This window comes from Pteropus medius, unplaced genomic scaffold, assembly GCF_902729225.1.
Source record: "Pteropus medius unplaced genomic scaffold, Ma_sr-lr_union100, whole genome shotgun sequence".
Classification (NCBI taxonomy): domain Eukaryota; kingdom Metazoa; phylum Chordata; class Mammalia; order Chiroptera; family Pteropodidae; genus Pteropus; species Pteropus medius.
In genome coordinates this window covers 2,825,698-2,853,149 of record NW_024354502.1, presented here as the reverse complement: position 1 = coordinate 2,853,149, position 27,452 = coordinate 2,825,698, and the positions used below count along the sequence as shown (strand labels likewise).

At 43.5% G+C, this 27,452-nt stretch overlaps 1 protein-coding gene, 1 long non-coding RNA gene and 1 other non-coding gene across 6 annotated transcripts in view; 2 read left to right on the top strand and 1 right to left on the bottom strand.

Moving 5' to 3' along the window:
- The window catches only part of NSMCE2 (NSE2 SUMO ligase component of SMC5/6 complex), a 202,651-nt gene extending 177,096 nt beyond the window's left edge, over positions 1 to 25,555 (top strand). For 3 of the 4 annotated variants that reach the window (XM_039853615.1, XM_039853614.1, XM_039853617.1), the window contains 3 exons: positions 14,073 to 14,173; positions 14,563 to 14,669; positions 21,423 to 21,770. In XM_039853615.1, the coding sequence (XP_039709549.1) occupies positions 14,073 to 14,173; positions 14,563 to 14,669; positions 21,423 to 21,537 (323 nt within the window). In that variant the 3' untranslated portion in view covers positions 21,538 to 21,770. Of the gene's footprint in view, positions 1 to 14,072; positions 14,174 to 14,562; positions 14,670 to 21,422; positions 21,771 to 23,889 lie in introns of those variants that run through there. The other variant, XM_039853616.1, reaches the window with a different exon arrangement.
- Positions 848 to 12,021, bottom strand: LOC120595484 (uncharacterized). The gene is made up of 2 exons (XR_005650855.1): positions 11,876 to 12,021; positions 848 to 2,515 (listed from the first exon to the last, which is right to left on the bottom strand). It is a non-coding gene; the product is annotated as an uncharacterized LOC120595484 (long non-coding RNA).
- Positions 22,843 to 22,961, top strand: LOC120595778 (5S ribosomal RNA). Its single transcript, XR_005651017.1, has one exon. It is a non-coding gene; the product is annotated as a 5S ribosomal RNA (ribosomal RNA).
- Positions 25,556 to 27,452: the final 1,897 nt, after the last annotated feature.

The following is a 27,452-nucleotide window of genomic DNA, read 5'->3' as shown; positions in this document are numbered from 1 at the left end:
CAGTTAGCAATTATATAGTTAATAGTGTACAAAATGAAAGCCTGCATTATAAAATTCTAAAGTGTCGTAAACTCTGCTTTTGAATCTGCCTGCAGGCTGTCTGTCCTTTCAAAATGCAAGGCTTATTGTCAGTACCAGGATTTTAAATGAATTTATTACTGGAGCAATAAATATGGTATGTATGATTAAATTGAACGTTTATGGAAAAGGTTTTTTGATAAGGACGGAATCAGGCCATCACGATGCTTCAGATATCTTAAGATCTGAAATCAGACCATCACAATGCTTACGATATCTTAAGATCTGAAAACTTATTTAGAGCTCTAGCCCTGAATTTACAGTTGACGTGAAGGGCAAGGATAAGCAGACAAGCCGAGGAGAGCATAGAGTACCTCTTCATAAGATATGGCTTACTTAGAGAAATCTTGTCAAAAATGTTACATGTTTATAATTTATATATGGAATAAATTTTTTAAACTGACACCTAACTGCTATGGAAGGGTCACTGCGTCCTGAGCCAGACTCTTCGAGTTCTCCACGTGGGCCTGGATCTCGCTCCCTGTGGGCTCAGCAGGGCCTGCCCGTTCCTGCCGGGCACTGCCGAAGCTCGTAGACTTTCTACACCGTGTTTACTACACCGTGTATCCTGTCCCTACACTAGATGGTGCGTCCTTCAGGTCAGGGGCCCTGTCTCACCGTTCTCGGTGTCCACAGGGCCCACCCCACGTGACAGGCCCTCAGTTAATGGTGGTGGATGGGTAGGCAGAAGAGGCAGCGAGCAGACAAGCTCCTTGGAGCTTACATTTTAGGAGGCATTTAAATAAGAATAATAATGGGAAAATATCAATAACAGAAAACCTGACCTTCAAATGCTTTTATTGCTTAATTTATTACATAATGTCCATAATAAGGTGTTTATACCTGTGACTGGAGCACCTATCCGCTCTTAAACCCCTCCGCTAAGAATGGCGGCACACCAAGCACGCTTTTTCTCACGTGTTTGCCTTTGCTCATCGTCCTCCTTTTCCTTCAAGACTCCTCCCGCGTGACTGTTGCTCCTGCGGTTGTGTTTTTGCGCCTCCTTGTGAGTTCCCGCGGTCCCCTAAGCTCACGGCTATCTTGGTGCTCAGCTCGCCAGGCCGTGGTGGTCATGGCTTTACTTGTCTGTCTCAGCTCCCAGGCTCTGCCTGCCATGTGCCCCGTAAAGGGCAGTCAGCAGGCGTTCACTAGACGAAAGTTGCATGAATCACACCTTGGCTCCTGAATGAGGAAGAGGAAATCAATTTTCTTTAAATTTTGCTCCTGATCCTAGGAAACTGTAAGCCTCCAACACTGTAGCCTTTTAATGACCTGACATTTAACTTGATTTAGGGCTGTAAGTTTCACTTATCCAACGGCTGGGAGACAGCTACCGGCCTGACATGCTGAAACTCGGTTAAAATTTGAAAGTTAATGCTCTGTACCATATACTGACAATGATGAATTAAGTTTAATCGCCACCTTTGTATTTGTTCTGAAAAATAAAGTAACCGAATTAGTTCTGAAAAATAAGAGAAGTGCTATTTTTCATATTCCGTTTTAGTTAACTCTCATCTATAAATCTGTTATAAATTCAAGCACATTCGACAATGTTCCTTTTTTTTTTCACTTGCTTTCACTTTGCCACTCTTAATCTCCTTAGGTGTTGAATCATACTTCTGGAATGAAATAGTCACAGGCCTTTTTATCATTAGCTACTTTACAATTTAATTTAGAATAGAGAACAGAATGATAAAATTAGGTACAAGAGGCCTCTGTGTGTCATCAAGTAACCTAGTCTACTTTCGGTTAACAAAAATAAAATTCGCTTTAAGTAATTTCCTCCAGCCCATTTCGAACCAGCTTCGTCAGGCTGTGTGATCAGTATGAGACTCGCTTTTCCCCTCACTGTGGACCAACAGAATTCCTCCCGACGATTAAAATTTTCCTTTTGATTTCATTCCATTGCTTCTAATTATGGCCCCTGTAATTAGCGTGCTGATTACCTCCCCTGTGTATCTCCTGGATGTTCAGTATTTCTAGCCTGCCCCCTGAGTTTGGCCCCCAAACTCCCTGTTGCTTTTGCCGTAAGAGAATTTTTACCTAAAGAAGAGCACTGTAGTCAGAAAAATTGCAGAGCTACAGTACTGCCTCGTCCTTCTGCGACGTCGGGGGACGTGTGCTAACTCTTCGGTGCCATCTCTGTGCCTCCCACATCCTCCAGGTTCGAGCACTCTCGGGGCTGGAGATTGTGGCTCCAACTCAACAGCGTCATCCTCATGTTATGTCAGAAACATAGTTATTTGAGATCTTTTCATTTTCACCTAGAGTTTATAAAGCAAGTTCTGAGGCTTTTTTCTTTTCCCTTTATCTCCTTCCTTCCTTCGTTTTAGCCTTGCTTCCTGGTCTGTTCTTTCACTGATGTTACTGCTGGCTCTGGAGCTTATGAACGTCTGTGGACTGTACACGAGGGTGCCAGGACTTGAATGGGGACAGGCTGTGAAAATGAAAAATAAGATCGAGCAGTCACCTGCTTTGCCCTTCCAGAGACTGTCTCCAGAGTTCTCTTTACTCATGATGTTTTTGTTTCTGCCTTGATGTATTTATTAGGTTTTTTCCTCTAATGATGGCAAAGCATTTGCCTCATCTTTACAGTATCCTAATGAAATAGACAAGAAGAAAGAACGATAGCCTGCAGGAAATTCAACACCCCAGGGTGTGTGGGGGGGCCCAGCAATGCCTCGATCTAGACTTGACCCACCCTCCTGACATCCATGCCTCACGGGACTCTCTTCCGAGTCTCACCCAGAACCCCTTTCCTGCACAACAGCTAGGGAGTGAACAGAACAATTTTTAAGCCGCCAAGGACCCCTAAAGATAGGATCCCGTGTTCTGATGCTGAGCCCCTAGCGTGAGCCATGCACTCGGGGTATAGAGAGAACGAAAGTGGTCTCTGTCCTTGAGTTGCCTGCAGCTCAGTGGGGGAGACAGTGGCACAAGCAGATAATTACTCGTGATGCGTTAAGTGCCTGGGATGGAGTCGGGGGACCCCTGAGTGGGGAGGATTCTCAGAGGAAGGCAGTGACTGGAAAACTGCCCTCCTGGGATGCTCCTCAGCCCTCTGCATCTCTATGTGGCCCCCCTGGGCTTGAGACACCACAGCCACTGTCCCTCCTGCTTCAACCTCCCTATCATGCTCCCTCTTGTCACTTGCCTTTGAATAAGTAAGCTTTCGGTTAGGAAAAAATCTGTCCCTCCTGACACGTTTGGGTGTGGATGAGGAAAGTCGTCAATGTTCCACGCTAAGCATATTGTCAACTGCTGAGAATGCCACGAAGGAGGAAGTTTTATAAGTGTGATTTCTTCGTGTTTACAAAACGAACAAATGACTCACATCTATCGTACACATTCACAAGAGCCGTGTCCTAAGCTGATCCTGATTTTGAAGTCATGTGTCTTCCTTTGCATGGAGGGAGGTTATAAGGAGGGTGGAAAGCAGAGGAGGAGGGCGGGGGTGCGGGGTGGGGGAGAGGAAGGAAGGCTTAGAGGCAGGGGCTTGGTCCTGTGGTGTGTAAACAGGGTGCCTGTCCCGGGCTGTGGTGAAGCTTCCCCAAGTCCTCCAGCTCCTCCCTTTCTTCTCGCTCTTGCTCTTCCTCCCTCCCTCTGCCCCCTCCTCCCTCTCCCCTTCCCATCTCTCCTCCTCTTCTTCCCCCTCCCCTTTTCTCTCTCTCTCTCTCTCCCCCCAGTCCATCTCATTTTACTTCTTCCTTCCAGTCGTCAGGGGTGTTTTTCGGTTATGTTTTCTGTTAGGCTGACTTCAGACAAGACCCTGGAAACGGCAGTCAGCCGTCTAGGCTGACCAGAGTGTCCCCGATCCATTACTCTTAGAGGTTCGGGCGGCCTTGCCCCGATTGCTTCTGAGCACGACAGCAGGGAGCTGAGCTGCACTTGAGGTGGCTTTGGTGACATTGTTACTGACAAGATTGTTAAGTCTCACTAGATTTGGACCCTCAGGCTTTGACCTTTTAAAATTTCTTCCATATTAAAGGCACTTTGGGGATTATTCTTTTTTTTTTTTTTAACTTGACTACATAGTTGCCACCATAAAGAAGAATCTTTAAATGGGTCAAAAATAAATCTTGATACTCTATCAGATACATGGACAAATAAGCCTATTGAATGAATACCTAGATTCTGTGGCATTTTGTAATTACCAAGCTGAGTAAATCCCAAGGAGAGACATATTTGCTTAAACTTGGGATCTGTGGGAGGGAAAGTGTGTCTGTCATTACAGTTGAGGGACCCCAGTGAGAACTGACAAATGCGAACAGCTCTGCCACCACCTGTCCTCACTTATTAACACAAATACTTCCCCCTTCACCGCACTTATCCCAAAATAGGTGTCTTCAGGGGCTCTTTAATTTTTGAGGATTAGAGTTTACCATTTTAGGATTAAATTTATCATGTATTTTGAGAAGCTTTACAAAATGAAGTATGACATAAGGGCTAGTTTAGTCTGTTGTTGAAGTCTCACATTCTCTACAGGTATGTCACTATTGTTTTGTCTAGAGCTCAGAAATCAGAGGAGATGGAAGAGAAGATATTACAAAAAATAAATTTTGATGTGCTCCCTTGTAGGGGAGCAGACAAATTTGAAATACTGCAACTGTCGACAGGATAATACAGCTGGAAAATATCAGAGATCGAAATGGCGTCATAGCCCCTGTCTTACCCAAAATTGAAATGTCGCAGTTTTACAATTGAGCGATTATAACTTTAAAGTTCCTTTTTTAATACGATGATCTCTGGACTTGATTTCATCATTTGTTTCAGTTTGAAAAATTGAATAAATATATCCATTCATCCTCACTGCTGTCAGCCCTGCTTACCTCATGAATATTACTTGGTCTCATGAAGAATACTCGATGTAAACTATGCAAGCTAAATAATTATTTTTCAAAAATCTTAGAAATTCTTCTTGATTCCCCTACCGCCAACTCACACACACTGTAATTATGACACCTAGACATAATGGAACGTAGTATTTCATCGGATTTTCTTTCAGCCTTTTTTTTCCTACACACCATTTTCAAGATTGATTAATTGTACTACATATACAATCTTAATTTCATTTTTCACCTCACGTCATAACATATGCATTTTACAATGTTAAAGATTACTTTTAATAACTATCAGGCGTTGTGAGTAGTGATGCCACACTTACCTTAGATTCTCAGTCTGTCAGATATCTAGATTTCCCAATTTCTCTATTATAAAAACTGCTGTTTTTGAATGTCACTACATGTACTCTCTGCCATCCCTGGGTAAACTCAACAAACTTAAAACAATTTATACATTTTTGTTAACTGATTATTACTATACTTTCCAAGGGCATAGATGGTTTGGGGCAAGGGAATAGAATTAGAAATGATCTAAAGCCAATATGGTATAGTTTGTTTCTTGGAATATGACCTCATTAATCTTACTTTTGCACAGAAGTAAAACAGAGAATGTAGGGTGGAATGACCTAGGCAGTGTGATGTGGCTCCCATTCTGGAAAATGAGTAATTAGATCAAGACCCAAGTTGTATTATTCTAAAATATTTGCCTTCAAAACAGTCTTCTTCACTGTTTTCTTCTTATTATCACAGTCTGTTTATATATAGCAGTATTCAAAACATTCTCTTGTTTCAGCAACCATTCACTCAGTGAACATTTATTAAGTTTCTGCACCTTGCCTGGCTCACTGAGAATATGAAGATAAATGAGATAGAGTTATTGCCTTTAAGGAATGCACCGTCTGGTAGGGAAGTTAGCGAAGTAAACACATGAGTATAGCATGTGCAGGAGATCAGGAGGCTGAAGGAGGAATCGCCTCTGCTTTGGAATTTCATAGCGGAAATTCTTGAGTCTTGAAGGGTGGTCAGAGATAATAGGTAAAGGGCTAGCAGAGGTGCAGACGAGCATGGCAAGTGTGAGTGAACTGTAATTAGTCCGGGATGGATACAGGGGATGGGGTTGAGGGTGGGTAGCAGTAGGAAATGAAGATGCTCTGGCCAGGTAATGAAAAGTCTCATTGTCATGCTCAGGAGGCCATGGTTTTAGAAAGATGACTAGCTGGAGTAGGAAGAATAGACTGGGGAGAGACTCAGCAGAGAGAGGAATAAAGATTTTTTTGCAAATTTCTACATAGGAAATTCTGGGGACTTGAATTAGGACAGCAGCAGGGAGAATGAAGATGAGACAGAGTCAAAATAGTTTAAAGATAGAGATTGGACAGTGGGTAGGAATAAGTTGCATGTACTATCTTAGGTACCTGGATGGTTGGTATTTACAGCCCTCTAAAATAAGAAAATGTAAGGTGAACTCCAATGGGATTTCTGATCTTCTGATCATTGTTTGATTTATACTGTACTGTGGATCCAAATAGGTGCAAGTTGCAGACCTTTCTCAGTGCTGGCTCATCAGTTTTCCTATCACGTGGTTTTCTAGTTAATTGCCCGGAACAGAGAATATGTGCATTAGATTTCCTGCTTTTGCTTGGTAACCCAGAGATGACCATTAAACCTTCTCTTACAAGAAGTATTAAATGCATGTACGAGTTTGGGGATATTTTCAATATTTATTGGCTTGAAATGGATATTGTATGACCGTCAAAAACAGATTGGTTTTTGTCCCACCAGTAGAATGCTCTGGGTTTGGGTTATTTTAAAACCCTCATATTTTGACACATGACATATTTTGACAACATTTAAATAAGTGGAAGCAAATTATTACATGATGTCAGCTGAGGACAAAGCACATGTCTAAAACAATAGTAGATAAATTAACAAGTACATGATAACGTGAAAGGGTACATCTTATTGAAATGTCAGCTCATTTGGAGGAAATAATTTGAAACTCTTCATTCAGTTTACTTTCAAGATCTTGAGTGTGTTGAAAGACCCGTGGAAGTGAAAGCGGACAGAAATTGAAGATGTGCATAGCACTGTGTCAGCTAAACACAACTGGGCTAATTTAGGCCTCACTCTGCCTGGGGCATGGAAGAGCTCATCCCATTTAGAATCCTGGGTCAGAATATCGTGTGGTTTCTTTTTGGATGATTCCATAACATATCGTTTTTATTTAATTGAACATGTTTGTTGCAGGTACACACTATATGGGTATTCCGGGTAATAATATTAATAATCATAACAATATTTATTGATCGTTTGCTATTTGCCAAGCACTATTCTAAGAACTTTTCATACACTAACTCATTTAATCCTCATACGGTTCTATGAAGTAGGTACAATTACTAGCTAAATTTTACAACTGAGAAGATTGAGACAAAGACAGGTCAAATAACTTGCCCAGGAGCACCCGACTAAAAAAGTGATGGAACCAGGATCCTCCCCCCAGGCAGGCTGTGTCCAGAGCCCATGTTCCGAATACCGTAATCCTCACTGCCTGCGTGTCCACACCCCTCAGGAGAGCCTGGCCTGGTCATTGCTTTCTCCAGGAGGATCACCTGGATTCCTCATTACACCCTCAGAGACCCTCCAGGTTACTTGATGCAATCCATACAAAACACGTTATTTCACTCATAGCACAGAATGTAAGTATTTGTATTTGTCTCTCCTACCAGACCCAATCTTAGTCCTCTTTGAATCCATGCCTGGCACTTGTGTCATGTTTGGTACAGGGCAGATGGTCAGTAAATGCATCTTGAGTTGAGTTGGCTTGACTTGAACACACAGTGCTTATCCTCAAAGAGCTTTCAGTCTACCCAGAAAAGAAGTTCCATCTACATGAATCAATTGAATAATGAAGAAGTTTAAGCCGAAAGAGTATGGTAGAGACAGCAGGTATAAGAGATTTCCAAGACGGCAGATTGGCTGTAGGGTTGGGTTGGGTTGGTTGGGTTGGATTGGGTTGGATTGGATTGTTGGATTGGATTGGATTGGGATTGGATTGGATTGGATTTTGGATTGGACTGGGACTGGACTGGACTGGGACTGGACTGGAGAGAGATAGCTTCTACAAATACAAAGAATCTGAGATGACTATAGATTATAGCTAAGCGAAGGAGGAAGAACATTGGTCAGAATGTTGACCTGAGGTGGCTTTAATAAAATGCTCACATTTAAGGGGGCGGCAGAGTTGCGTCAGAAAATGTAGGTTGAAATAGTCTCCTTTTTGACACAGATCAGACATTAGCTCCTCAAAGAGGCCAGGACTGCTTTGCATTACGTGACTAAGCCAGGCTCTCCAGGGCGGTGTGGTAAGAAGAGGGAGGGACATTCAGGCAGTAAGGATTACAGTGTTCAGGACCATGGGCCCTGGAAACAGCCTGCCTCTCTGTCCTATGGAACTGAGCTCCCTGAGGGCCAATACCAAGCATGGCTCATGATGCGCCTGGTAGTGGTAAAAATAATAATAATAGCAGTAACAATTTTATAAGTATATAACGTCGGTTCTAATTAAAATATTTGCATAGGATAAATGTCATTTATTGGATCCGCATCTTCTAGCCATTGTTCTGATTGAATTGTATTAACTCAATCTATGTTTGTTGAATATTTTTGTTGAAAATTAAAATTTATTGAATTTTGCCATCCTCTGAAGGTATATCATCTAGGAAATCTTTGATTCTGTAGGCCCTATCTGGACATGATCTGCATCTCTATTCAGTAAAAGCCAATCACATCCAGCAGAGTCTTAGGTGCCAGAGAGATTGGAAACTAGGATTCAGTTTCCTCGATGGCAGCTTGGCCCAACCAGCTAGCATTCAGGACAAGCACCGGTCAGTCCCAAGAAGAAACTGAGATACAAAACTGGACACTCAGTAGTACCACAGAGTGGACCTCAAAGTCACACAGACACACACCACTCTTAATTCTTTTCCCATTTAGAGTATGAGATAATGTCCAAGTTCTCGGGGGGAGCCACCCCTAGCCCCAGCTGTAGGTTACCGGGTAGGAGAAACAAGTCAGAAATTGGCACAGACACATACGTAGACACTGTAACTATAGAGTTTCAAACTTGGACTCAATGTTCTTTTGCACATTAGGGAGGCCTCCAAATCTTCCACGTACCAGTTTAGCCTCTCCAAAGATGCTGTCCTAGAATAGCGCAAGCAAAATAATCCCAACAGTCCAAAAAGCATTTCAAGCTGGCAACAAATATTTGTAATGTATTTTCTTTATATGCTACTAACTCTCAAGAGAAAGGTGCTTCTAGAAAAACGTCCAGGCTTAAATGAAAAAGCACACAGCAATCAACTTTTATTCCCAGCTGGCATAAAACCGTCTAACTGGTAGCCCAATTTGGGATGCCTGAAGACAGACAAGTGACTAATACTAGGGCTGTGTGTGGCCAGGACCAAATGTATTTTTCTGACCACAAGACCATGTCTGGAGTCTCCTTTGTAATTACCACACAACCTACTGTAATTGTAAAACTTATATTTACTTCCTGCCTTTGACATATAATTCAGGGTCCAAGTCTGCACCCCGAACTAGAGTGAAGTCCTCTCTATTATTTGCCTGAAACTTATAAAAATCATCATTGCGTGAGGGGTGTGTGTGTGTGTGTGTGTTGCCACGTCTGTTGAATGTGTTAAGTATATCTTTCTGAAAAATACCCCACTCCTGCCTCGTTGGATGAAGCCCTTCACTAATCACATGTTTATTGCACACTATTCCTGCATGTCGAGGATATTTTGGACTCTAGGAAACATCAGTGAATAGGACAACAAAACCCCTGCTTTCCTGGAAGAGAACAAGGGAGGAAGAAGTAAAGAGAGGGAAGGAGACAGACAAGAAGATAGCACTCACAGACATGTGCTGTGCAGAGTCACAACAGAGTAATGTGATAGAGAATGCATAGGTGGTTTCTTTAGCTTGGAGCATCAGAGAAGGCCTCTCCAAAAAGACGACATTTAAACTGGCATTTTAAAATGACAAGGAGTAAGAAAAGCAAAGATCAGGAGGAAGAACATTCCAAGTAGGTTAGTGTAAAGGCCCAGTTATAGGAAAGCCTTGGCACGTTCCAGAAACAGAAAAGACCAGTGTGACTCGAGCATGATGGGTGAGAGGGAGGCTGGTCAGAGAGGCTGGCTGTGTGGGCCACTGTAAAAAGTATGTGTGGGGGGGTCGTGCCCTTGTTGGCAGGGATTCTAGTTAGGAGGCTACTGCAGAGGTCTGGGCAGGAAGCCATTGTGGTTTGGACTAAGATGTAACAGAAATCGAGTAGAGCTGGATTTAGATTTAGGGAATATAGCTTAGAACCAGTCAACGGAACTTGCCGATGGTTTGGATGTGAGGAATGAAGGAAAAGGAGTAATCAGGAATGATTCCAAAGGTTCGGCCTTGAGCACCTAGGAGGTTGATGACTGAGATGAGCGAGGCTGAAGGCAGAACCGTTTAGCTTTTCATTAACGGCCCTAACTGACTAACCATGAACCCACATCTTGGGGTCCAATAAATGCCCTCACTACCCCCTCACTCTGCATTACTGGGGAATATTCACAGACTTTCGGAATCCTTGACTGTTCACTTACTACTGCTTCAAGCATTTCCATGGTTTCTGCTTCTCGATGTTCATTTTATGACATAAAAAAAAATCACATTCTAGTTATTGATATCTGCTGTGGGTGCTCTGTAAATCTTTAGTTCCTGTCCTGGCTTCCCTCAGCACTTGGCTTGGGTGCCCTGGGCCCAGGCATGGGTGTAAGGTGCGGGTCTGGGGTCTGCCTATCTGGTTGGAAGTTACAACATACCTGCTATATGTATAGAGAAAATAACATGACTAATTTTCTTGGTTTTTTTCCTTTATAATCAGGAAAATTTTTGTGATCTCTTTAATAACAATGAAACTGATTGAATCTACTCATTTCTTTATTATAATGCCGATGTTTTGCTTTAAAAAGATTGTGGGGGCTTAACTTTCCATGTCTATACAATGGGAATAACAATAGAGTTGTTCTTCGTGGGGTTTGTTTTGAGGATTAAATGAAATAATGTATATGACGTGCTTAGCATAGTAGCTGCTATGTAGCATTCAGTAAACTTGAGCTATTACTGTTAAGAAAATAATAACTTGGGGGAGCAAGGGGTGGCTCCCAGAACCGATAAACTGGTTTTAATATTCAAATTAACAAGGCCAAGAAAATGGAGCCATATATCAATTTACTAAATCCCTGCGTGATTTGATCTTTCTTTTTTCTCTAATCTTCCTTTTACCAGGCTTATCAAAAAGTTTTGTCTTTGAGTCAGCTACATTCATGTAAGTGATATTTATTGCCAGATGTGACTTTTGTTAGCACATGATAGAATCCCACCGTTAATATCACTTTCTATAAATACAGCTTTCGGGTGAGGAAATATTCTGTCTCAAGAGAAGTTTAGCTACTGAGAATCTTCTCTTTTTAGACTCTCGGTCTGTGGGCTATTACTCACTGTTGGCATTCTTCCTCAGTCTTACTTTTGCTAAACCTTCTTCTTTCGTGATCACTGATGTTGATTTAAGTTCCCCACTCAACTTTCCCCAGTGGTTGGCATTGCACTTGGGTTGTGCTTCTTTGCTTCCTCTACCTTTTGAAATTTGAAAATAGAAAATAAAAAACCCACAGCCTTTCGCATTGGTCGAACTCTGTTATTCATCTGACAGGTTTTCCGGTGAATTCCACAGTGTCACATACACAGTCAGAAATCTGCCATTGGTTCAGAATAAGCCCCGTAAGAAACGGACAGAGAGATACTCGTATTTTGACTGTCAGACACACAATCGGAAATGGGCAGCAGCAGGAGGAAGCTTCGGAAAGTAAATTAGGGGCAGAATCCTCCCATCTCTGCTCTTTGTCTTTTCTCCTCACCTGTCCAGCTCTCCTGAGCCCTTGTGTGGAATCACTGGGTTGATAAGTCTTTCAGGAGTCTGGCTCTCGATGCCATGAATACCAAAGACAGGTCCTGGGAAGCACAGAAACCCTTCAAGAGTCTGAGGAATATTATTTCAGAGCCCTTCCCCCCATGTCATAGCAAATGCACTAAAATATGGGAACCTCCACATTAAGTATAATTTTATTACTGACAGAATTTCTTGAAGATATTTTTATAGTTTTGCTTTGGAAGTCGGTTGGCTATGAACAACTGGTTTAACTTATAATTGGCTATTATCAGCAATTATCTTAGCATACTTGGCACTCACTAAGTTAAAAACTAAATCTAACATATTATATTGCTTCGAAATATTTTTGATTACCAGATCAACAGTGAAGTTAACCTAATATTACATTTTTAGACCTTTAACATTTATTAATTCAATTTTGTAGTTATAAATGGTTTTTGAGGCTTCAGACATTTTTATAGGCCCTTGAAAAGCTGGGAGGGCCACGGCACTGTACCCTAATGGCCAGTGGTTAAAAATGCTCTGCCTGGAAAGTCTTAAGCTCTGGGGTCTTCAGGCTTGCCTTCTCCAAGCAGTGAGAGCCGCTTTGAGGGACATTTCTCTAAGAAAATACAAACTGGCATACAAACGCCACTGGTCCGATTAAACAAGGCAAACCCCCTATAAAAAATCAGAGTAGTTGGGGGCAGAATCCCTGGGTATCCAGCCTTAGTTCACTGGGTGACCTTGAACAAGCACTCTCCGGCCCTTTCCTGCCCCCAGTTGTGCTTTTCTAGACAGACATTTCATCTGGCCAAGGTGCAAGGCCAGGATCATCAGTTCTAGGAACCGAAAGATGCACAGAACCATCTGAACCTGAGACACAGTTTCCCTCACACATTAAAAGCAAAGTGGTTTTTAACGTCTGTATTACTTTGCCAAAATGAAAGAAGGAAGGAAAGAAGGAAGAGAGTAAAGAAGGAGAAGGGATAGGGGAGGACAGCGCCATCAACCATTGTGTCTGAAAAGCTATCGATTTCTGACATCTCTGCACAATGATGTCTGCCTTTTCCAGAAAGAAAGGCTTTCATAGGAGATACTCTGATTATCCCATTCAGAAGTCACCCATCATCCGTTTTCCCTCGGGCGAAAGGCAAGTACGATATAATGAAAAGAATATAGATTTCAAAATCAAAAAAGCCAGATTCAAGGCTAGTCCTACCACTCACTCACTCAGCAGTTCTCAGAAGTCGTGGGCCAGGAACCCATGAAGACAAAACTGTCTTCATAATAATACTAAGATGTCACTTGCCTTTTGCTTTCTTTTCATAAATGAACTTTTCCAGAGGCTGCATGACAGAATATCACGACAGATCAGATGTATGCACAGATATCAACATCCACAGTCTTCTAATAAGCCAAGCATTAAAGTTCTTTTAAAAATGTAAAACAATGCCACTTTTATCACTAACATTTTTTGTTCTGGGAAACGTAATTACTTTTCATTTGTAGAATGTCATTTCTGTTAACATGGAATGGGGTGGTTATTTTTAAATAAATTAATAAATTATTTAATTCCTCAGCCTTAATGTCTTATATGGCAAATATTTATAGATATAACCCACATTTAAAAAGTGCTTCGGGATCCTCAGTAATATCTAAAAGAATGAAAGTATTCTAAGACCAAAAAGTTTGAGAAACCGTGCACTACCCAACAGTCATTATCATCTATGGAATGTTTCCTTGTGCCTGGAGCTCTGTAAAGCACATTACATTCTTAATCTCTTTTAATTTTTGCAACAAAGCTATGAAGTAGAGGCTTGAAAGAAGACCTTGTTACTAGCCCAAGGTCTCACAGCTGGAAGTAAAAGAGATAACCAGGTCCCTCTGACACCAAAGCCACACTCTTGATTACTGGACAGCACTCCCTCACAAATTAATTCTCCGTAACTTCGAAAAAGTGCTCTTACTGCTCTGAGTCTCAGTCTCCCTGTCAAAAACGGTCAGAATCCTACCTACCCTGCCTGATTCTTTCAAGAGCGGAAGAGTTCATGTGCATCAAAGTGCCTAGCACAGGGCCTAACACCGAATAGACCCTGAGACACTGTTAACCCCCTTCCTTCCATTCCTTCTGTCCTTGGCATATTAGACCAGAGAAGCTCAACGGCTTTCCTTTTTCTCCTTAGATGGTCTCCAAGCAGACAGAGAGGCCGATGGAACAGAAGGAGTTGATGAAGATATGATCGTGACCCAAAGTCAGACCAACTTCATCTGCCCCATTACGCAGGTACTGTTTCTTCCCTCTTCCCCGGAAAGAAAAAGCAGTTCGCTTCAGGGAGGCAAAAGATTCCTGTTTGATTTCACGTCAGGCATTAAGGAGGGAGGAAGGAAAAGTGACGAGAGTCGAAGAGTATGTGTGGAAGGTTCTTGGGCCGGAAAGAGTTTTCAGTCGATCACATCCTTAAGGAATAAGTTCCTGGCCCACAAGCCAAGTGGCATTGGTGCCTCCCCGCATTTTCTGCCCTAATAATTACCTAAAGCCATGAGATCGGAAGGTTAAACACAGAAAGCCCTGGCCCTGGGGAAAAAAACAGTGCCAAATAATTGGTGACTTGGAGAAGTTACTGGAAGTGAGTTGTTATCATTCCTGAAAGCTTAATGTCCCCTTGATTGCAGCTGGAAATGAAGAAGCCAGTGAAGAATAAAGTGTGTGGCCACACCTATGAGGAAGAAGCCATTGTCCGCATGATTGAGTCCAAGCACAAACGGAGGAAAAAGGCCTGGTGAGTTGCTACAGGAAGGGAGCTGGAGCCTTCCTCGTGGTAGTCAGTCAGTCAGTCAGTCAGTCCTGTCCTGTCCTGTTCCTGCTGGAGGAGGAGATGGTCCTTGTCTCCCTCAAGTGCGGTCACCTCCCACAGAGTGCGAACCAGCGTGGAAGCCGGCTTTCTGGAAAAAAACAATACATGAGAGGAAAATTAGTAATCTCCCCGGGAAGATGCTGAAGAAACTTCAGCCACACCTTTTTAGAACAGGAGAAAAAGGAATTGGATTAAATTTGAATCATTTTTAATAACAGGAATTTTTATGAATATGTGCTGTAGCCTGAAAAAAATACAGGACAACCGTGATAACAAGAGGGGAAATCTTTCATATATTTCATTACTTCGGTAACTTCAGAAAAGGTTTAAGTGAATACATGGATAATAGATCAATGAGAAAAAAATTTATTTTAATTGGAATATTTGGAGAATTTTTCTTTTATATGGATATTTGCACCCCCTTCTCTCACATACTCACCCCCGTCAGACCCCCAGGGAAGACCAAGGTCTGTTCCTGCAATAACAGAGAATCCTGAGTTGGCTAGAGGGATTTTTTCTAAGAATGTGTTCTTGTCACGGATTTGGAATTATCGCAAGGAATGGAATTAGAGGTGTGACCCGTTCTCAATGGACTTCTGATAACAGTCCCTTTGATGTGTGGTTTGCTTCTCCTTCGCCCAGAAATTTGCTGGTCCAGACCTAGAATTGGAATTCCCCACCCCCCCTCGTCTGGGTGTGGACATTTGAGACTGTAGATATCTTGATGGCCATTCAGTCGAGTAATGTACCTTATTTATTCTAGAAGAACGGCCTAATGGTTGCCAAACAGAGAGAGTTCGAGTGCATTTTTATCTGTTCTGAGTCTCTAGCGTACGGCGTCTCGTCATGTCGTGTTTCCCTAGTGAACGTTCCATTTCCCCCCCGCGAATGTAATTTTCTTTGTTTCTGGACTTCTCAGTCTTTCCTTTCTCCTTACTATTTTCTCTGTTCATTCTCTGAAAACATGTTCAGTTTTTACCATAATCGCAAAGAGTGGGTCTTCCCCGCTCGTTCTGTTTCTCAGCCCTTCTTCCTTAGAGTTTGTGACATTCTCGTAGAGTCAGACCTGAGGTGGACAAGCACTGAGCAAAGCTTATTTCTCATCAGTCCCGGGTGGGGGAGAGGGGAACAACTCTCAGAGCCGGCGTCACATTTAAAGGGATCTTCCTAATCACGTACTTTGACTTTCTAATGTCCTTTGCCTTTTTTGAATTGCGCGTGATATTTGGAAGCACATTTGTGACAGTAACACTTGTCATTTGGAAAATGTTTTGGTTTTTTTTTTCTTTTTTTTTTCTGTCACTCTTCTGTAACTTGGATGCAGATTCTGCAAACTCTTCAGATTCTCATAGCTTCATAATAACAATTAAGTCCAAGCGGAAGAAATCTGGGAGGTTTACAGGGAAGGTAGTATTTTTCCTGGGCCTTGAAAAATGAGAAAGATTTCAGAGAATGATGAAGAAGAACCTTTCTGGCCAAGAAACTCACCCCACTCAGAGCCTAATATACTTGGTGGATAGTAGGTCAGTTTCGGTTATTACGTGTTTGAGGGAGACTAGAAGGATGACGGGGACACTGGGGGCGTGGTGTAAGGACTTATTGTACAGGTGTCAAATGTCTTGATTTCATTAGTTTTCTCATCTATAAGTCGATGCTCATAGCTGTCATTGCCCCACTGGTATGTTTGAAATTGGAATAAGATATCTGTACAGTACCGGGCACATGTTAAGGCTCAGTACATATTATCCATCGTCATCATCACTCTTGCCACCATTATTCTAGAGGGAGTAAGGACGGCCAGCCTAGAGTATAGGAAGTTACTCCAGTAGCAGTTCGCTAGATGGATTAAGAAGGCATGAGGTGAAAATGTCAGTTAGGCAGACTAGGCAGTGTGGTGAGTTATAAGTAATGAGAGCTTGGATCGAGGCAAGAGTCATAGGGACTGAGAAGGGAACGAGAATGAGAGTGATTATGGAGGTCAAACTGTCAGAATTTGGTACCTGAAAGTTGAAGAGAGGTGAAAGATGACTGACGTTTATAAACAGGTGTCCGAAAGGATGGCAGTGTCATTAGCCAACAGAGAGGGCATAAGAGAGGAACACATGTGGGGTCACGTACAGTTGGAGGTCCCAGGAATACAGCCATTTGGAAGTAGCCAGGAGGTGCAGAAAATGTGGGAGAGGTCTCTGAGCTTGAGGTGTTGGTGGTGAGATTATCGGCACCGAGGAGTCAAACCCACGTAGCTGCCAGCGCAGACGCAGCTCTGGACTGGGTGTGACTTCCACGTGGGAGCCAGCAAGGACAGGGCCTAGGCTCGGCTCCCAGCATCTCGGGGCCAGGGGCCAGCTCTGCTCTGCTCGCCCTGATCTAGACCCTCACAGAAGCATTTTGCTTGTTAATGAAAGGGCAGAGGAAGAAGACCTGGTGAGTGAGAGAGAAAGAGAGACGAGAGAGCTGAGTGTCTTGGGAGCCGCTGTGGGGAAGGAGCTGGGTCTTGAAGTCGGGTGCGTTTGACAGCAGATTAGAATCCACGGCCTCCTCGCAGCCAACTTCAGAGCTTCCTGATGAAGCACGAAGTCATGTCATTTCCCATGATGCGTGTTAAGTGCTGAGCAGTTCGGTGTTCCCTTCATTCAGACATGCGTGTGACACATCCAGTTTGGGACCTATCGATTCTTCCTCCTCGATCGTTGGAGTTCTAGAGACCCTGTGTTACAGGCGCTGACTGAATTTTACTGTCCATGTTTCGGTCTCTGCGAAGGCCTCGCTCCACTGGTTTGAGTCAGAATTAAATCGTTGAGACTTTAACCCTAACTAAATAACAGTAGTTAGAATCACTTCCTACAGTACATCTCTTAAGGCTCAGGCTATGTGTTTTCTTACTAATAGAGCTGCCTTATGATTTTTATATTAATAAGATATTTCCAGGTTTCCATAGTCATTTCTTTCCTTTTTTAAGAACCGGCGCTGTAGTTAACAAGGTCGCATTTACGAGCGTGTAGAGTCAAGCTGTGCTGGACAGAAACGGGTTGAACAGTGGGGCTCCAGCCTGGCGCTCAGAGCCCCTGCTTCACCTCGCAGAGCCTCCGTTTCTTCATCTGCAAAACGGGAATAACAACATCTCGCAGAATTCAGGATTAAAGAAATGGCAGGAATTTCATCTTAGGTCTAGACCAGCAAACTCCTTGGCCGTGCAGAACTAACGACTCAAGAGAAAGCTTCTTGGACCGCAGAGCGCTAAACAAACAGCATCACGGCTCTGCAGGTCGAGGCTTGGTTTTGTTGCTACTTACCTTTCTGTCAGTGACGCATCGCCTTAAACTCAGAGGATGTAGAAAACCATTACTCTCTGTGTCTAGGTACGATAGGAATCCATCCCACTTGGATTTCCAGAGGTGATCTATACACCTTCTTTCTGGAACTTTCTAGAGTTGGATTGGACCTTGGAATTCTTGAGACCCACATCCAGGAGCACACATGACTCAGAATCTTGTACTTTTGAGTCAAGGCCGAGGTTTCCCACAGCTTTCTGCGGCCCTTATGCCCCGGGCCCCCTCTGTTGAGCGGACGCCTCCATGCTTGCTTGCTGCAGCGATGGAATGTTCTGTCCTGTCGGTGACCTGAGGCCAGGACCCAGCCTCTCCTTCAAAGCCTGTAGGTCTGACAATGAGCAAGGGCTTAAGATTAGGTATTGCCACACCTGTCTTGCTCACCAGGATGTCGTGGAGATTAAGATGCGAATGCTTATATAGAGTGCCCTGATTCAGGATCATGTCATCAGGGCCTTGTCTTACCCTCAAAAATGTGTGTCTGCGTTGAGATCAGGTGAGAATCAAGGTTCTCCCTCCAGTTCCTGCCTCAGTCTCTCCTCCAGGAAGCCTGAGCAAAATGCCCCTCCCCCACACTCCCAGGGGTGCCACACCCTTGTCCCACCAGCATGGTCTGTGGGGCTGGCTCTTCTCCACAGGCTTCTTGGGAGCAGAAGCCATGGACTAGAGCGGGAAGTGTGCATCGTAGCACCTGAATGAATTCCTTGACTCTTGTCACACATCATCCTACTTATTTCTCACAAAACCCTCTGCTCTACCTTCATCTTTATAGAGGAAGAAGCCGAGGCCCAGGAATTAAGTCTCTTGCCCGGAGTGTCCCAGCTAGGAGGCATGAGCCCAGGTCTTTTTCACTCTTGAGCCTGTATTTATGTCATCGGGCTGACTGGCTCCTCTCAGAAGGGCTTTTTGGTTAATGCTTCTGTCCCCAGAGTTTATCCCCTGAGTGAGCTCAGACCTCTGTGTTTGACACAAGTCACCCCTCTGAGATGGAGGTGCCTGCCTGCTCTGCAGCTGAGTGGTGTGGTTAATCCCATCAGACATTCTCAGAATGCTCTCATTTACTGACTAAAACCACTGATGTCACCAGGAAGTCCTCCCCACCTCCTGTCCACTTCCCTATCCACCGCTTATTCATTGTCTGGCCATCGGCGTGAAAACCTTTGTTCCAGGAGCAGGGAGAGGCCAGTCACAGTGCATGTTCAGTGGCTCGGAAAACTTTAAGTGAGGGTCATCCCAGCCGCCTACTTCGAGCTGTATTTCCATGTCACAGACGTTTCGGTGATGTACTGAAAGCATCCATTTTCTTTTCACATTCTTGACTATTTACTTTCGTACTTAAAGGATTCACTTAGAGGCATTAGGGTGTTCGGAACTAGTCTAAGACATTTCTCAAGCACCTCCAGTCCTGACCCTACCCCAAAGCCAGGTCACCGGGACAGGGCGTACCTGGCCCGATCAGATCACCGTGATTCCTTGCCACACGGTTGCCTTTTTGAAATCACGTTCGAACACAGGTATCTGACCATCAAGGGCATGTTTTAGTATTTTAAAAACAAATATTGTTAGCAAGCATATTATTCATTACATTGATCGATGTCCCTCTAACAAAGTCGCCTTGACCCAGAGATCAAGGCTGAGAAAAAGTATCTTTTACATGTTGACCTGTTGAGCTTCCGGCTACTAGACACATTAGAGCTCCTGTGATCAACTTTCTTCACCCTCTGGTTTCTGTATTTTGTCTCGTATTTGTTATTTTTGTGGTCTTGTTTTGTATTTGCTATTTTTGATCTTAATATACCTTTGCTTTTTGGAGAATTGTCTCAGATCACTGGGCCAGAGCTCTCTGTGGGCAGAAGCTGTATTCATGTTTCACAGTTGGATGCCTAGAACCTAGCACAGAACCAATCACGTGGAAGGGCCAAACGAATGCGTGAGTGTGCGTGTATGTGTGGGAGGTGTGCAGACAGACAGATCGTCAACTTTAAACTCCGTTGGAAGAGCAGTGATCGGGGAACAAATGACAGTCGTGGGAGATCATGAAGGGAGTGAAGAATATCGAGCAGTGTGTTGCCTGTCGCCCTGTGAAACAGGGATTCTCCCCCACTTTAAATCGGAGAGAACAGAGGCTCAGAAAGGTAAAGTGAGTTGCCTGGTAAAGTGAGACCTCATAACTAGCACGTAGGTGGTAAAGACAGAATTCAGACCTAGGTCAGCTTGACTGCAAACATTGGCCGTTCTACTCAACCTAAGTCTGGTTCATGTTGAGAAGAAATCAGGTGACTTCATCCAACCCACTGCCTTCAGAGGAGACCACATCTAAACAGAGCCGTGGCTGTTAGTTCCCCCCAGGTGGATGATTCACACGCTGGAGTCTTCGGCCACAGCAGACGGCCCTGTCAGCCCACTCAGTCTCTCCACTGGGAGGACTGGTGGGCACTTCAGAGGGAACCCATGCCAGCTGGGACTCCCGACTCCTTCCCCAACCTGGTTTTCCAGTTGTTCCCCTTAGAGATCAACCACCCATCAGCTCAGGCCAAACTCTGAATAAACCTCTTCTCTCCACATGATCCATCAGCAAATCTTAGACGTTCTACTTCTGGTTCTGTCCCGAAGCAGATCTCCGCTCCCACCCTCATCCGAGCTGCCCTCTCTCTCCTGGACCGGTGCAGGATCCCACTCTCTCCTCTGCTTCCACTCTGCCCGGGTTCTCCATTAAGCAGCCAGAGCCATGTTTTTGAAATGTAAACCAAGTCACCTCCCTCCCCAATCATAAACCCTCCAGTGTTTTCCCTTCGTATTTAAAGAAAACCCAAAGCCCCACTCACCCTCCCACCTCATCTCCGGTATGTTCCCTCTTGCCCTGGGCGTTTCAGCCACCCTGACCTTGCGCTTACTCCAGGCCACCAAGCTGCTGCCTGACCAGGCCCACACACAGCCCTTGTTCTAGGTAAGACCTCCTCAGTGAGGCCTGTCCTGACCCCATCTACCAGAGCCTCAGCCCACCCTCCCCCTGCCTTGACCCTGCTTCCTTGTCTTCGTAGCAGGTGAACTGTAAGGTGAACTTACAGTTTGCATCTGGCTGGTGACTTGGAGATTATCTGTGTCCCCCATCAGAAAGGGAGGGCGGGGAAGGGGGCACTGCTCTGGCATTGCCTCTGCCCCCGGCACTGCATGGGGCCTGCCTCAGGTGGGCAGGCTGCGAATAAATGAACAAGCGTAAATCAGTCCTGATTTTTTAAAACGTGTCTCTGTTGGTACAATGCCTCCATTTAAATCCCTGCTGCGAGAGAAGCACATGCAGCATGCATTCAAGTGAAGTGGCCTGACTTGACTTTCTCACCCTGCACAGTTGCCCTAAAATTGGCTGCAGCCACACGGATGTGAGAATGTCTGATCTCATCCAGGACGAAGCGCTTAGAAGGGCGATCGAAAGCCACAAGAAGAAACATCGTCCATCAGAGTAGACAAAGCCACCCGCCTGCGGGGAAGTGCTCAGCCTACCTCCTGCCCCAGCCACCGTGGAGAGCTGTACTTATCGAAGCACATGGACCTGCCGCATAGCTTACTTTGGGGTAAAACTTGAAGGTTTTAAGTGTAATTGAAAGCATTTTTTCTATGTTACAATAAAAATTCAAGGAAATTCTATTGTTTATTTTTAAGTATTCTGTAATTTTAAATAAAATTTTGACTATCTGCAGTATGTTTTGTCTGTCTACCTCCCAAGGTGTAAACACTTCCAGTGGTGCAGGCTGGGTGGTGCCGGGCCTTTCTGTTTTTAATACTTAAAACTGTTTTTTATAGTTTTAACTAAACAATGTCTTTCAAGAGATACTTAAAATGGAAATACGTAGAAACAGCCAAATTGCAAGCATTTTCTATCGGTAAGCAATAGCATGAGGTTATAAAGCAAAGCCAGTTTACTTACCTATATTTACTTTGTATATTGGCAGTTCCAAATGTGTAAATGCTTTTCTTTGTCACTCCGACTGGCACAGAATGCTCCCGGAGCAGACTTATCGGTACCATGATAATCAGTGCCATGATAACTGCCGCCCACAGTGGAAACTTTGCTGCAGCCTGAAGTGGTGTCCGTGGGAAGCAGCCCCGTCCTGGCTGTTCCCCACCTTGTGTGGTGGCTCCCTACGAGTGGCTTACCCACCCTTGACCTTGAGTCTTCAGCCACGAAATGAAGATGTCGAGCCTGACGTTCTCAAATGGCCCTTTAGCCCCAAGAGTCTGTGGACCTACAACTAGCAGCGTCTTAAAATTGAATATCATTGATTATATTCTAATTGTGTAAAGAGTGCTAATCTATTAACAGTCTCCATAGCAAACTTTCATGAACTAGAATAATTAATGAAATCAGACAAAGCACGCCCTGACTACACTAGGAAACCAAGGATAGCTAATAATGGCTAACATTTATTGAGCACTAACTGTGTACCAGGTGCTATTCCAAAGTGCTTTACATATATATTATCTCTGATAATCATCACAGCCTGATGAGAGAGCTACAGTTATTATTCTCACTTTACAAATAAGTAAAACAAGGCACAGAGAGGTAAAGTAACCCATAGAAGTTCATAGAGCTATTAAGTGGCCGAGCTGGTGTAGTAGGTTGTCTCGTGTCAGGATCTGGATTCTTAATCCCACACTTGCCTCTTCCTCACCATCTCCCCCTCCATCTCCCCCTTCTCCCTCCACCCCCGCCTATTTCTTCAGAATCTAAGAATATATTCAAAGTCCACATTTAAAAACTAAACCTTTTGGTCTACGGCCATGCTACCCTGAACAAGCCCGATCCCATCTGATCTCGGAAGCTAAGCAGGGGCGGGCCTGGTCAGTACTTGGATGGTAGACCACCTAGGAAGACCAGGTGCTGTAGGCATAAAAAATAAGGGATTGTAAGCTGACAAGGTCCTTGCAGTCTGTGAGGTCAGCCAAGGGTTACTGCACCTAAAATAAATAAATAACGAACCTTTTGTAAATAAACAGGCATATCTGTGTGTGCAAAAATTGACGTCTAGGAGGCAGTGATGCCTATGGAAGAATAACATTTGAGTTTAAAAGCATTGTCTTAAAACAGAATTAATTTGAAAATATTTTCATGGAATTCAGAAAGTGGTATGCTACAAACTGAGTGATTTTGAATTTCTTAAGATGCTTTATCTAAATCAGACTTCCTGAGGAAATGATTATGTTTAAGCCAGAACAAACATACTTTTCACGGGTTGTGATTCTTTTGTGAAATACTTTGTTTCCTAAACAGATAGAGATGAGCATGAAATGTTTGCCCAAGATTCAAGCTGCATTTTTCCCAACTCTTTCCAAAAAGAATCCTAAGATATTAGTGTAAATACCAATATCTGTTAGAAAAATGCAAATGACACTATTCCACTGTGGAAAAGGGATAATATTCGTGTCCTGTGAAGCTTTTTTTTTCTCTTTAGTCTTCAGATACTATATTTTGTATATTTGGCCAATTAAAGAATTCGAAGTTTATATCAAATTTATGTGTATCTTTGAAGATTTACCATTTGGTTCTCGTGATCGATCTGGCATATGTGTTACATTTCTGTTACACGAGTTTTCCCAAAACAGTGAAAACTTTTCTCCAAATGAAATCATATTTTTCTGACCGAGAGACTCAGTAACATAAGAAAGACAACAGGGGAGCAGCGCTAGTCAAGGGGAGGGGCGGGAGGTGGTCCCCTCCTTCCCAGGCAGCCCCACGGCCCTGTCTGAGGTCACCCAGGGCCCCATGAGTGACATTTGAAACCGCACTACGCATGGTAGCTACATCATTTTTTTTCCAGTTACAACTGATTTAAGACTTGGACAATTGTGTGAACATGGCATTTTTCAAAAACGCTAGTTCCTTAAGAAGCTTCCAGTTGAGTGAGTGTAAAACGTGACAACAAACTCCAAAGGATGAAATGATTGCTTTCTCACTTCACGTAGAGCCTCAGGCATGGAGCATCCAGCCTGAAGTGGCTCCTACAGTGAGGCTGCTCCCTGAACTCTCCCCAGCTGAAGTTTTACGTAAGGAGAGACATTCCAGGCCTCAGACGAACCGAGGCCACCAAGAACTGGTGGCTGGCTACACACCAGGCTCAGGTCTAAGTGCCTTAAATGTGTCACCTAAGTGAATCCTCCCCACAACCCAAGAAGGTAGTGCTTCTTACCCCCATTTTACAGATGAGGAAACAGGCTCAGAGTCATCAAGTCATTTGCCTGAGGTCACTCGCGGGTGCGTGGTACAGCCCGTAGCGGAATGAGACAGTGAGTTCAGAGGGAGCGTGCTGACCCACAAGGGTCTGGGATCGTAGAAGACACAAATGCGCCTCTACCCCATCTTCCTTATTTCTGTTGCGGAGACCACCGTTTCCCAGGCTTGCAGGCCCTGGTCATCCATGCACTTAGCATAGCCCGGGGCTCCTCCTTTCCCTGCTTCTCTCCACAAACGCTCCCCGCCTTCCCCGCGCGTCCAGCCCCTCCTCCTGGCTTTGCACTTAGACTATGCACTAACCGTCCAGCTGCTCTCCGACCCCTAATCCGTCCTCCCTACATTAACCTACTAGAATACTGATGGGGTGACTCCACATCCTACTCGAAAACCTTCCTTTTCCCACGAAATGAAGGTAAGGCCTGGGATTCAGGATTCTACCACAGACCAGCCCCACAGCCAGCTCTTCCATGTGACCCTATGTCCCCAACACTTCAGTTCACCTCCTGTCCATACGGCACGGTTTCCTCTGGGAGGAGCTACCCCTCAGTACTCCTGATGACACACACAGATGACCTTGGGCAAGTCATTTCACTGCCTCACGCCTCAGATTTTACAAATAAACTAAAAGATTTGGACTTCTCTCCAAGGTTTCTTTAAACTCTAAGATTCCATGTCATATTTTCAGAATGGATCCTGCGGGAAGTATATGGCCATTGAAGGAAAACAGACTGACATGAAAATTAGTATATATTTGAACCAAATGCATATATTGCATCTTCAACTAGTAATTCAACAAATACTTTTTAAGGCCCACTTTATGCCATGTTTTATGCTAGTCTCTTTGGATACAAAAATCTTCCCTTTCCTCTGGAGGGCTTCTTGTCTAGTTGGGGCAGACAGGTACGTAAAAAAATAAATTCCAAACACAAAAGGTTATGTGAGTGCCGTGTATAGCACGAAGAAAAGAAATACTGGAAAATTATTGAATAAACAAAAGTCGTTTTAGTAAATTAGGCAAAAAGATTCCAAACAAGTTAATAAAACGTCTTTGAAACTTTCTGATTTAGAGATAGGGGTAAATCATGAGGGTTGATTACCCAGATGTACTGGAAATTAATGTTTTGGAAATCTGCCTTCTAGCTTGTGTCAAACTTCATGGAAAGGGGTAACTGTTCTGAAAAGAAGGAAGTTAAAATGGAGGGGAATAGGAACTCTCATACATTGCTTGTGGAAATAAAAATTGGTGGAACCACTTAGAAAAGTTTCTCTTTTAAAAAAAAAAAAAGGTTAAATATAAATTTCCCACACGACCCAGCAATTCCACTCCTACATATGTACCCAAAAGAAGTGAGGACATACGTTTATACAAAGACTTGTGTACGGATGTTCGTAAGTAACATGATTTATAATATCGACAAAAGTGGGAATAATCCGAATGTCCAGCTGGCGAATGGAAAACGACCAAAGTGTTGGATCCAGACCGTTGGATACCGCTTGGCAATAAAAAGGAGTGAGGTACTTCTCAGTGCATGACATGCTACAACATGGCTGAACATGACACACTTCTGTGAACTGTCCAGAAAAGACAAATCTGTAGTATGGAAAGTAGGTTAGCACGGCCTGGGGCTGGGGGTGAGAACGGCGAGTAACTTCGAACAAGGGATCGCTTGGAAGTGAAGGAAAGGTTCTGAAACAATTGTGGAGGTCGCACAACTGTAGATTTACTGAAAGTCACGGAACCCAACACTTAACACAGGTGAATTGCATGGTCCATGAATGACACAAACAAATAGGCTGAGAGGGGATGGCCTTCCTCTCGGTCATTTGCAATGTGTGAGCAGCTATAAGAGCTCTTGGTGCCCAAAACTCAGCCGGTACCCGCTTCTCTAGCAATCTTCTAAGAGCAGTTTTTGAGTCTTAAGTGTAAAGATGAGAGTGAAATAATTTTATTCAAGCCTCAAGAAATCCGGGATTAAAAGAAGCAATGACTAAAAATGAAAACTGTTAAGCGTTAATAAGTGGATAAAATGGATAAAATCAAACAGCCATTGATAACAATAAGGAACTTAACTTTACCTAGTTCTATTTTTTGTCTCGCAATTATATACTTATCTTCTATGCCATAATCACTAACAGTTATCAATAGTTCTAATTAGCTACTTTGACTTTTTAAAAGTATAAAGGAGCGAAAACCCTGGGCAGTTCAATTCTCTATTCACCCTGCCACTGGGAAGGATGAAGTTCAGTCCCTAAAGGTGACCTGGTGAGCAGAATAACCCAAATGTATGACAAGATCATAAATATTTATGACCACAGAAAGAAACGTTTAGTGGGGATTTTTTTTTTTTTATGAGCAAATACAAAAAACAAAAAGAAAAAGCAAGATACATTTATAAAAGGAAGTCACTCACGGGCCATCCTCCCTCTGTCATAAACAGAATGTAAACCCAAAGTGCAGTGCTGTTAAGAAAGAGTCAGATGCTGCTGGAATGCACGGGAAAGGTGGTCATTTCGAATCAGGGAGACGGCCACCGGGCTCTGCGTGGGGCCCCGAGCTGAGCTGTCAGCCTGGTTATGGTCACCACAGTTCACAAGGAACATGGAGACTCTGATTAGTACAGAGAACAGTAAAAACAAGGCCAAGATGATGAAACATGGACGCAGTCCTGAAAGGAAATGGGCTTCTGTTTTATACAAAACTTGGGACTCTGGGAGGAAGATGCTATAAGGCAATTAACAAGTACCACGGGAGGGCCAACTAAAGGTTCTTTGATGCTCAGAAGAAAAAATGACCGTTAGCATATTGGCGCAAGGGCACTTACCCAGGAACCCATAGATGGGTAAAGGGGCTGTGGACAAAATTCGGAAGGCTTATGAATTTGTAGGGGGGAAAAAATTACATCTTTACTTTTACTAACCTCTAATTGGAACTTAGCTTTTCCTACAATTACAAATGTTGACAATGAATTCCAGTAAAATTAGCAGTACCTGTGACTTCATCACCAAAAAAGAATGATAAATATTTTCACATTGCATTTCTGTTCCTATAAAGATCAATTTAGACTTACCTCGTCTTTTAAAGTATAGTATTTAGTCAGCTTCTGGCAACGATGGACTAAGAAAAGTTGAATCTACCCTCTCGCCTTTAAC